The 12,079-nt window shown below is 47.8% G+C and overlaps 1 protein-coding gene across 6 annotated transcripts in view; it reads left to right on the forward strand.

The window, feature by feature from the left end:
* LPP (LIM domain containing preferred translocation partner in lipoma) overlaps positions 1-12,079 on the forward strand; it is a 294,937-nt gene that overhangs the window by 119,755 nt on the left and 163,103 nt on the right. For all 6 annotated transcript variants that reach the window (XM_060274249.1, XM_060274252.1, XM_060274253.1 and 3 more), the window contains exon 3: positions 7,401-7,602. In XM_060274249.1, the coding sequence (XP_060130232.1) occupies positions 7,401-7,602 (202 nt within the window). The remainder of the gene's footprint in view (positions 1-7,400; positions 7,603-12,079) is intronic.

Below are 12,079 nucleotides of genomic sequence, written 5' to 3' on the forward strand. Positions count from 1 at the left end.
CCCTCTCAAGGTTCCTGGGTCTGAACATGGTCACTCACCGGGAAAAATAGGGCTGGATGCACCTCATACATTGTGGTGTAAGTTGGAAGGGACCCCAAGCATCATCTAGTCCAACCCCCTGCAATGCAGAAATCACAACTAAAGCATCCATGACAGATGGCCGTCCAACCTCTGCTGAAAAATCTCCAAGGAAGGAGAGTCCACCACCTCCCGAGGGAGACTATTCCACTGTTGAACAGCTCTTACTGTCAGAAAGTTTTTCCTGATGTTTAGTCAGAATCCCCTTTCCTGTAACCTGAAGCCATTGCCTCGAGTCCTACCTTCCAGAGCAGAAAACAAGCTTGCTCCCTCTTCCATGGGACAGCCCTTAAGATGTTTAAAGATAGCTCTCATATCTCCTCTCAGTCTTCTCTTTTCCAGGCTAAACATATCCAGCTCCTTCAACCACTCCTCATAAGGCTTAGTTTCCAGACCCTTGATCATCTTGGTCACCCTCCTTGGTTGCGTACGTTCCAGCTTGTCAACATCCTTCTTAATCTGCGGTGCCCCGAATTGAACACAGTATTCCAAGTGTGGTCTGACCAAGGCAGAATAGCACTATGACAGGGTTCAAATTCCTGCTTGGCTATCATTATCATTATCATTAATACCCCAACCATCTGGCTGTGTTTCCCTTGCTACTCTGGGCAGGTTACAGCATACAGTATATCGAAACATAATGCAACATCAAACTTGAAAGGTGGGCGACCTTGGGGTAGTGACTATCTCTCCTACCTCACAGGGTTTTTGTGACAAGCGGGAATACCACGTATGCCATCTTCAACTCTCTGCATAAAAGGTGGGATAGGTAAAGGTAAAGGGTCCCCTGACCATTAGGTCCAGTCGTGACCGACTCTGGGGTTGCGCGCTCATCTCGCACTATTGGCCGAGGGAGCCGGCGTATAGCTTCCGGGTCATGTGAACAGCATGACAAAGCGACTTCTGGCAAACCAGAGCAGCACATGGAAACGCTGTTTACCTTCCCGCTGTAGCGGTTCCTATTTATCTACTTGCATTTTTGACGTGCTTTCGAACTGCTAGGTTGGCAGGAGCTGGGACCAAGCAACGGGAGCTCACCCCGTCACAGGGATTCGAACCGCCAACCTTCTGATCAGCAAGCCCTAGGCTCAGTGGTTTAACCACAGCGCCACCTGGGTGGGATATATGAATGCAATAAATAAGTGAGTAAATCCCTCCCACCCACCCAGATTTTTTAAAAAGGAATAATGAGAACTGTAGTTTACTTCCCACACAGGTACAATTCCCAGCATCCTTAGCAAACTACACTTCCCAGGAGTCTTTGGGTCTATGTGTTTGGTGGGTATGTACAGCCTAAGAGAGATGTCCTCTTTGCAGGGTGCAGACCAGCTTTTGCCTTCCCCATATCTACAGGGGAGCGGTTTCTCGTGTGCCCATTTTAACAAGTGATCTCTCCTCCAACGATTACTCAACCTTTGACGGCTGGCGGGGCTGGAAGTGTGAGCTGACTGTATTGGATTATCAGTATTGCACTTGAGCCGTCGCTGAGTAGGGCGAAAGGTTTCTATATGTGGCGTGTGGTCTGAGATCACTCATCTTCACATGCGTCTGATCCCCGGAGCCTGGTTCAGTCACATGGTGGGCATGAGTAGTGCCAGCCACGAGGAAGGAGTGCTCAAAATGCCACCCGGTAGCCTCAACCCTAGAGGAGGGTCATCCCTCCTCCAGCTGTTTGGCATCAATCTGAAAGCTGCCTACACTCTGAACAGTGCTTTGGCGTCCCAATTTTTTTTTTTTTTAAAAAAGGGATGTCCATGCTATGAACCTGCCTGGGTGCTAAGATCATTGAGTGAGCAGCTTCTTGCAGTCTCTCCAACATCGGAGGCACGGATGTGTTGGATTTTTTTAATAGTCAAGTTATTTTAGAGCCGGTCTAATGTAAATACTGTCTGTTTAAGAGAAACAGGTGCCGGTGTTTCTGTTAATTGCCCACAGGCGTGGGCTCTGCTTCTTGTATATAAGGCTCTGCCAGAAAGCCTTCTGTAGCTCTTAGTTAGATCTTTCAGTTTGATTCTTCTCTAAGTAGATCACTCTCTCAGTTGTTCTCAGTAAAATAAAAAAATTCCTTCAGTAGCACCTTAAAGTATCTGAAGAAGTGTGCATGCACACGAAAGCTCATACCAAAATAAAAACTTAGTTGGTCTTTAAGGTGCTACTGAAGGAATTTTTTTATTTTACTTCGATCCAGACCAACACGGCTACCTACCTGTAATCAGTTGTTCTCAGTTTAAGAGATTCCCAGTTGAATCTTAGTATGAGAGTTGCTTAGTTATAAAGCTAGTTTGCTGTTAATTCTTGGGTAGTTTAATGGGAGTTATGTGGGATTTTGTGGGAGGTTTGGAATGGGTTGAAGGTTGGAATGTTGCTAAGAGAGAAAGCATTTATCTTTAGCTTAAAGTCTCTTTAGATCCAGTTTGTTTTTCAGTTAAAGAAACCCAACCGTTTGTATTTTCATCTGCATACTTTTACAAGTGTGCAGCTACCAGTAAGGGGTTTCATATAAGGGAGATAATTCCCTACGCTCTTGGTGGTGTTTTCTTAGCCAGGTCAACTTCTGACTGCGTATACTCTGCGTGAAGTGTACTTTAAAGGGCCGCTGTAAAACTGGGATACAGTATATGATTTAGGTTAAGCAGGTTTCAATATCCAGTTTTCTCCAATATTATTCTTATCATATATATATATATATATATATATATATATATATATATATATATATATATATAAATTTCTCAATAGGATGGTGGTGATGTGAGAGACAGGGCCTTTTCTTTGGTGGCTCCCAGGTTGTGGGATTCCCTTCCAAGAGAGGTTAGATTGGCTCCCTCCTTGTTATCCTTCTGCCGACAGGCTGAGCTTTTCCTCTGGAAACTAAAGCGCTGATAGTGCTGACCGCCGGGCTGCCGCCAAAGCGCATTATATTTTACTTGCAATGCATTTTCAATTGTTGCTTTCATCATTCTATATTTTGCATTGATGTTTTTACATGCAGGCACCGTTTTATTTGTGCGCCAACATGCAGCAGTTCAAGCCATGCTCAAGGCGGCTTATGACCTGGGGAAAATCCCCAAGTGCAATGTAACAAAAGTAGCCAAACACAATAAATGAAACATTTTAAAAATGCACACCGAAACCGAAGAGTTTTCACATATATCACAGTATCTAAAATGAAGATGGAAAATAGTGGAGAAGGTGGGGAGCAGGTCTTCCAGGACTCACAACCGAGATGGTATGCCACCTTTGCATAGTTAAAACTGTGTTCATGGTGGCTTGCAACATGAAAACAAGCACAGTGGTATCTTGGTTGTCAAACTTAATCTTTTCCGGGAGTTGGTTCAACTCCCAGAACGGTTCGAAAACCAAGGTGTGGCTTCCGATTGGCTATAGCAGGCACCCCCAAACTTCGGCCCTCCAGATGTTTTGGACTACAGTTCCCATCTTCCCCGACCACTGGTCCTGTTAGCTAGGGATCATGGGAGTTGTAGGCCAAAACATCTGGAGGGCCGAAGTTTGGGGATGCCTGGGCTACAGGAGCTTCCTGCACTCAATCGGAAGCTGCGCAAGCCATGTTGGACGTTTTGCAAACCAGAACACTCACTTCTGGGTTTGTGGTATTCAGGAGCCAAAACGTCCGAGTACCAAGGCAATCGACAACCAAGGTACGATTGTACATATAACAGAATATTGTGTGCCACCTTGAATCACAACTTGGAAGAAAGGAAGGATATAAATATCTGAAATAGAAAAGCAAAGAGCCTTCCACGAAAGGCCCAGATTGTTGGGTGAGCTACAACTGATGCTGAGGAGTAATTGGGTGATGGTTTAGTTGTAAATTCATTATGTTTGCTCGCCCTAAATAGCGTCCCTTGCAAAGCTGGTCTTGACTACATTCATCCCCAATGAGCCACAAGGTACCTCATTCCTTGCAAAGCGAATCTTGGCTGCGTTCGCCGTTGAGGGACGAACATGTGTCCACTTACGAGACTGTAATTGTTGAATAAGCACAAGCGGTTGTATTTTGAGTGAAACCACCGGGAACAAAGGGTCCCTCTTGAGTCTCTCTTCTTGGGGAGGCGGCCTGGCCGTTGCTGGCAAATGGTTCTCTTTTTCATGTGGCGCCTTTTAAGGGAGGCTTCCTGAAGGGTTTTTTTTTTTTTTTGCCGTTACTCGAAGATTGCTCGCTCGCAGAAGAAAAAAGCATGCCATCTGTTTGAGCAGGAGATGGAATAACGCGACAGATCTGTAGCTAAATAAGTTCACATCTGCTGGGAGGAACCATCAAAAGACAACTGAAGGTTCTAATGAGAGCCACATGCGGATGAAACCCGAGAATTATTGAGGGAGATCGGCTGCCAAGAATTGTGTGTGTGCGTGTTTGTGCGTCTCTCTGTGTGAGCTGGGCTAGTTTGTTTTCCTCCTCCTCCTCCTCCTCCTCCTCCTCCTCATCCTCCTCCTCCTCCTCCTCCTCCTCCTGCTTTTCTTTTTCGAGTCACGCAGAAACAGAGAGAGGGCGAGATCTAGGTGACAAGACGCCATCGCTGCTCTTGAATTCTGGCCTTATATCAGCAGTTTGGGGTCGTGGCAGAGAAGTTTGCTGATGTGCGGCAGCAGGCAAAAGCTAATGGGGGGGGGGCTTCCCCACGAGAACATGCTGGATCAGGCCATTAGCCCATCTAGTCCAGCATCCTGTTCTCACAGGGGCCAACCAGATACCCCAAAGAGGGAAATTATCACGACAGAAAATGTTCTGCTGTTATTTTGCAACATTGCTCCTTCCTTGGGAGCACAGAACTTGAAATTTTAGTGCCGAAAATGTATATATTCACAAATTTTAAAAAAGTGAAGAGGGGAAACTTTTTTCTCCCTCATTGCACTAGAACTCATGGGCATCCAAAGTAGCTAAATGTTGGAAGATTCGCTTTCTAATGTTGTACACCACCCTGAGATCTTTTGATAAAGGGTGGTATATAAATGGAAATAATGCTAATGCGAATAATAGGAAGGATTCACGCAGCATATAGTTAAACTAGGGAACTGGCTTCTGCAAGAGGCAGTGGTTGTCACTAACTTGGATGAAAGAGAGTTAGATACGCAACTCCTTCTTTGGAGGTCTTTAAGCAGAGGCTTGACAGCCATATGTCAAGAATGCTTTGATGGTGTTTCCTACTTGGCAGGAGGTTGGACTGGATGACCCTTGTGGTCTCTTCCAACTCTATGATTCTAAGAGCTGTTCAACAGTGGAATTTGCTGCCAAGGAGTGTGGTGGAGTCTCCTTCTTTGGAGGTCTTTAAGCAGAGGCTTGACAGCCATCTGTCAAGAATGCTTTGATGGTGTTTCCTACTTGTTAGGAGGTTGGACTGGATGACCCTTGTGGTCTCTTCCAACTCTATGATTCTATGATTCTATGATTCTAAGTACGTGGAAGAGGAGAATCCATAGTCGGAGGCAGCAATGCTGCCGAATATCAGTGGCTGGAAACTGCAAAAGGGTGCTCTGGTGCTCGATTCCCACTTGCAGGTTTCTCAAAAAAGGCTTCTGGCTGGCCACTGTGAGAACAGGAAGCTGGACTAGATGGGCCATTGGCCTGATCCAGCAGGTGCTCTGCTGATGTTCTGAAATGTTTCCGTTGTGGTCCTTTTCGCCGCTTTGTTTTGAGCCACCCTGGAATGGTGGGAAACAACACATTTGCCGTAAGAATTCGCTTCTACGCTCCCTTGCTTGTTACCCAGGTGAGGGAGCAGCTTTTAAATAAAACATGAAACCAAGAGAATTAAAGCAAACTTGGATAGCTCAGTTGGTTGGAGCGTGATGCTGATAACGGGAAGGTTGCATGTTTGACAGCTGCATATTCCTGCATTGCATGGGGTTGAACTCTGTGATTCAGCAGACCCAGTTAGGAACCTGGAGTTTATGAGATACTACTGCAATATGGGACTGCAGAATGGGACGCGGGTGGTGCTGTGGTCTAAACCACTGAGCCTCTTGGCGCTTCGAATCCCCGCTATGGGGTGAGTTCCCGTTGCTCGGCCTCAGCTCCTGCCAACCTAGCAGTTCGAAAGCATGCCAAACTGCAAGTAGATAAATAGGTACCACTCCGGCGGGAAGGTCAACGGCGTTTCCATGCGCTGCTCTGGTTTTGGTGTTCCGTTGCGCAAGAAGCGGCTTAGTCATGCTGGCCACATGACCTGGAAAAGCTGTCTGTGGACAAACACCGACTCCCATGGCCTGTAAAGCGAGGTGAGCACGCAACCCCAGAGTTGTCTGCAGCTGGACTTAACTGTCAGGGGTCCTTTGCCTTTACCTTTTTACTGCAATAGAACAGAGCTCAACTTAACGTGGTTGTTTTGAGTCTAACTGCCGCTTAAGAAGAAGGTCTACCCAGAGGAAAATCAGGACAAAGTTTATAGAGGAGCTGAGACGCAGCACACAGAGAGTCATAAAACATTGAAACATCTCCTTCTACATGCATCAGGAAAGGTTACAGGTCATGAGAAGCAAAACAAGTAACATACCACTAACTTCACCCCCCATAATTACCTTGGGGTGCCAGACCATTTGGGTCTCAAATGGGCTCCTTTATCATCGTTTCCTTAGCGACCAGGCCATCAACGGGGTTGTTGACATTCCAGTCCCTATCTTTTCCTTGGAACTTCTTAAGAAGATGCTGAATTTCACCCTGGCGCTAACTCAAAACAGACCTAGCAAAACATCCCGAGTGACTATTTCTGCCGCTTTTAGGGTCAGATAGGGAAGGAGTGCAGCGTAGGAGTCCTAGAATGCAGAAACAGAAGAACAAGCCTAAGACATTTGATACAATTAATATTTGGACATTTTTGAAATCAGTGAAATTCATACCCTGGCAAGGGCGTACCCACCACGGGGCAAGTTAGGGCAGCTGCCCTACTCTAGAAGCAGGGCTGGTGGGCAGAGGCGGAGCACAGCCCGGCGGAGCGCGAGTTCGCCATTCCCGCCGCGCCGCGCCGCACCCTCCCTCCAGCTCCCCGGCGCGCCCTCAGGCAAGGCCAAGCGCGGCGGGGAACCAGGGAGCGCGGCGCGGTGGGCGGGAACGCCGAACTCGCGCTCCGCTGGGCTGGGCTCCGCCTCCGCCCACCAGCCCTGCTTCTAGGGAGGGGCACAGCCCGGCGGAGCGCGAGTTCGCCGTTCCCGCCCACTTTGTGGCCCCTCCCCTTCCGTGCCTTGGCCCCTCCCCTTGCCCCCCCCTAGTTTTGATCCTGGGTACGCCCATGTACCCTGGGTCTCTAATCCTTAAGATCCCATGGAACCCCTAAGCCAATGGTCTTCTTGCTTTTCTCTTTCCACAGTGCCCAGTGATGTCTAACCCATCCTGGCTGCCCCCCAAGAACCCCAGCGAGGCCGTGGGCCATGTGACTGCGAGGATGGAGACGACCCATTCCTTTGGGACCCCCAGCATATCCATATCCACTCAGCAGACCCCAAAGAAGTTTGCTCCAGTCGTGGCCCCCAAGCCAAAGTACAATCCATACCGAGCGGCTGAAGGGGAAGGTAAGAACTGTTGGTCGCCGTAGTTTGTAGGAGGCCTCCAGGTATCAAAGAGCAATAGCGTACAATAAGTCTGTGAAACAGTAATAAATACAGTGGTACCTTGGTTCCCGAACTCAATCCGTTCTGGAAGTCCATTCGACTTCCAAAACGTTTGCAAACCAAGGCGCTGCTTCTGATTGGCTGAATGGCCCTGGAAACAATGGCGACAGCCGAAACGGACATTGGGCTTCTAAAAAAATGTTCACAAACCGGAACACTTACTTCCGGGTTTGCGACATTCGGAAGCCAATTTGTTCAGGAGCCAAGGTACCACTGTGATGGAGAGAGAAGGGGTGTCAGCATTGATGGAAAGAAGGAAGGTAGGAAGGTAGCGTTTGTGGTATACGGTTCCTTTTTTGTTGTGGCATTTTTATCCTTTCGTTATTTCATTTTTTTAAACTTCTCTGCAAGGTGCTCTAAGAATCTGTTGATGGGGAGGTAAAAAATGAATCAAATGTACACATAAATAAAATAAGCTACAGCTCCTCACCAAGGTGATTCAAATCTTGTGTCCAGGTAAATATTATGGTCTGACTGCTCCAGGTGTGCATGTTCTATTCTGTTTCTTGTGGAAGTGAAACAGGGATGTGCAGAGCACCCTTAAGCCCATCTCGCCCCTCCTTTGTGGGCTTTCCCAAATCTTTTCCAAGTCTTTCCTTATCTACAAGGGCTAGAATACTGAAAGAGGGAATGGAATAACCATGGAACTGCAGGCTTGAATGGGACCCCAAGGGCCATCTAACCCAGGCATCCCCAAACTTCGGCCCTCCAGATGTTTTGGACTACAATTCCCATCTTCCCCGACCACTGGTCCTGTTAGCTAGGGATCATGGGAGTTGTAGGCCAAAACATCTGGAGGGCCGCAGTTTGGGGGTGCCTGGCCTAACCCAAACCCCTGCAATGAAAAAGTGAGAAAGCGCCAATTCTATACTTGAACAATATTAAGAGAGCTGGGTTTGTGTGTGTGTGTGTATGTGTGTCATAGCTGCCAAGTATCCCGTATCCACCGGGAAAACCCCTTTTTTCTCACCGTTTCCCGGCGGTCTCCCGTTTGGCAGAGAATCCCGGCATTGTCCCTTAAATTCGATTCTTCCTGGCGGCCATTTTTCTGGTGCCGCTTTGCCCTTCTATGGGCACCAGAAAATGGCGGCGCCGGCACCGGAAGTCGCTTCCGCGCATGACCGGAAGTTGCGTGACGCGACTTCCGGTGGCGCTTCGCCCTTCTATGGGCATCAGAAAATGGCGCCGGCGGCGCCGGAAGTCGCTTTTACGTGTTTCCGGTCATGCGCGGAAGCGACTTCCGGCGCTGGCGCCGCCATTTTCTGGTGCCCATAGAAGGGCGAAGCGCCACCGGAAGTTGCGTCACACAACTTCCGGTCGTGCGCGCGCTGCCGATCCCGGATCTTTATGATCCGGACTTGGCAGCTATGGTGTGTGTGTGTGTGTGTGTGTGTGTGTGTGTGTGTGTCTTTTTGGCTAGTGGGGTCGACCAACCATCTGTCATCCAGCCCGCCAGCCCAGCTGTCAAAATTGGCTTGTGGAGGAGGTTGGTGTGGGTGCCAACAGTGACCAAGTAGGATCTGGGGTGCTCTGCCCTGCTTTTTGCTTCTCATCCTGCCCCACACCAGCTCTGTTTCTCCCTGCCCCACACCTGACACCAAGGTAGGAGATCAGGTGTGGGGGCTGGTGTGTGTGTTTGGTGGGCAAACGACCTCTTGGGGAGCAAATGGAGGGGGCTGGTGGGGCAGGGGGTCCCCACCACCCTGAGGTGGAATTGAGAGTGACCGGGTGGGAAGAAGGCATCTTGGCTTGTAGAGTGAGGTCCCAGACGCACCTGCCGGCCTGAGATTCTGCCCCTTTCTTGTAAGCCGCATACTATCTCTGCAATGTTGGACGGGATTTCCCTTCTCCTTCCAGAAACATAATTAAGTCAAGAATAGAACTGCTATTTCTTACTCGGCTCTGTCTGTTAGTTACTCTGATAGAAGCCATCTGGTTTCTTTTTACAAACTTGTATCCAAAGAAACGTTGGATTTCTCTCTCCCCCCCCCCCCCCACAATGTCAGTCTCTGTGAGCGTTCAGAGCCTTTTCTTTCTTTTGTGCTCAGCTGCACCAGAATAATTTCTTTTTGGGGGGGGCGGGAAGACAGACCCAAATTCCATGCATTCCTCGTGCCTCTTGCTCCTTTGCGCTTTTCTGCCCTACCCCCTTAGGGTAAAATCCTGCTTGTCCTGTGCTGGGCGGCTGCGATGCTTCTGTAGGCTTTCTGCTGCCCTTTGGAAACTGTTGCCATAGAGTCATAGATTTGCAGGGCTGGAAGGGACCTCAGCGGTCAGCTAGTCTACCCCCCCTGCAATGGAGGAATCACAGCTAAGGAATTCCTGACAGATGGCCATCCAACCTCTGCTTCAAAGCCTCCACGGAAGGAAAGTCCTCAACTTCTCAAGAGAGTCTGTTCCACTGTCAAACGGCTCTTACCCTCAGAAGGTTCCTCCTGATGCTTAGTCACATCTCCTTTCTTGTAAGTTGAAGCCATGGGTTCGAGTCCTACCCTCTGGAGCTGGAGAAAATGATGTGCAGCATCATGGGGTTTCAGCAAATACTTCTCACACACCTTATCTTTCAGAGACACCAGGCCTGGGGATTAGTTGTGGGGTTGTTGTCAGGGAGTTATTTCTGCTGTTGCTGCTGGTGGTGGTTTTTTGTGTCTCTATTTTAGATCTTCTGATTTATGCAGAAATGGTTCAGTTCATTTGTGGGTTTTGAAATATTGTTAATGAGTACTTTTGTTATGTTGCGGTTATGCATTTTTTTCATGTTGTAAGCCGCCTTGAGCATGGCTCGAACTGCAGAAAGTCGCCGGGCAAATAAAATTATGCATTGTGTAAATGCATAAGAACTAGAAACTTAAAAAAGATGGAGGACTGGCAATCAAAAGTTTCCAAACTCTGTGTCTGGTAGGGATTAATAAGTTAATGCTCACTTGCACATATTGTCTGCAATTTGAAGTTTCCTCAGATCACCACTCCAAGGTGAATGTTGAACTAACATCTGGGACACTACGTGGTTCTGGGTCAAGAAACCGAAATATTGCAAACACATGTTGTTTTTAAATGAACTTGCAAGATTTTAGAATCATGCTACCATCTGTTTTGCTTTTGGAACATACAAATGGGTGTGTTTCTGATTGGCTTTGTACACCCTTGTGCTAATTAATTGAAACAAACAATGTCGTTCATTGTACAAAACTCACATATACATGTACAAACCCACATATACGTACATTAGTAACGGATATGATCTCCATCAGGAGGACCTTAGTAACGGATATGACCCACTGGTCCCATCCCCTCCTGGCAAATAGAAGGGGAAGAAATGGAGGCAGTGAGAGATTTTACTTTCTTGGGCTCCTTGATCACTGCAGATGGTGACAGCAGTCACGAAATTAAAAGACGCCTGCTTCTTGGGAGAAAAGCAATGACAAACCTAGACAGCATCTTAAAAAGCAGAGACATCACCTTGCCGGCAAAGGTCCATATAGTTAAAGCTATGGTTTTCCCAGTAGTGATGTATGGAAGTGAGAGCTGGACCATCAAGAAGGCTGATTGCCGAAGAATTGATGCTTTTGAATTATGGTGCTGGAGGAGACTCTTGAGAGTCCCATGGACTGCAAGAAGATCAAACCTATCCATTCTGAAGGAAATCAGCCCTGAGTGCTCACTGGAAGGACAGATCGTGAAGCTGAGGCTCCAATGCTTTGGCCACCTCATGAGAAGAGAAGAATCCTTGGAAAAGACCCTGATGTTGGGAAAGATTGAGGGCACTAGGAGAAGGGGACGACAGAGGGCGAGATGGTTGGACAGTGTTCTCGAAGCTACGAACATGAGTTTGACCAAACTGCGGGAGGCAGTGCAAGACAGGAGTGCCTGGCATGCTATGGTCCATGGGGTCACGAAGAGTCGGACACGACTTAACAACGACAACATGACCTCTGCTAGTTTAAAGCAGTATTTGAACACGGTTTGAACACTAGTTTCGAACAGTCACTGTTGATTTTCGGATCCCTGTCCACACTTGAATCAACGCCTGGATGAGCTTCTCCATAGTCGTACAGTCTACAGCATGGAGGCGACTTTTGCATATAGCCCACAAATTCTCAATGGGATTTACGTCCGGGAAATTCCCTGGCCAATCAAGTACCTGTATTTGCTGCTCTGTCCTGAATTTCATCACCTTTTTCGATGTGTGACAGGGGGCTAGGTCCTGCTGCAATATCCCAGTACTGTCAGGATACCTCTTTTCCAGCTCTGGAATAACTCTCTTTCGTAGAACCTCAATATATTTTGGCAAGCGCGTCATTCCTTCTATTAGCTGCAGGCTTCCAACACCATAAAGATCAACTGACTTTTCGTGTTTGTTTTGAGTACAGGATTATGA

Source organism: Zootoca vivipara, chromosome 5 (assembly GCF_963506605.1).
Source record: "Zootoca vivipara chromosome 5, rZooViv1.1, whole genome shotgun sequence".
Classification (NCBI taxonomy): Eukaryota; Metazoa; Chordata; class Lepidosauria; order Squamata; family Lacertidae; genus Zootoca; species Zootoca vivipara.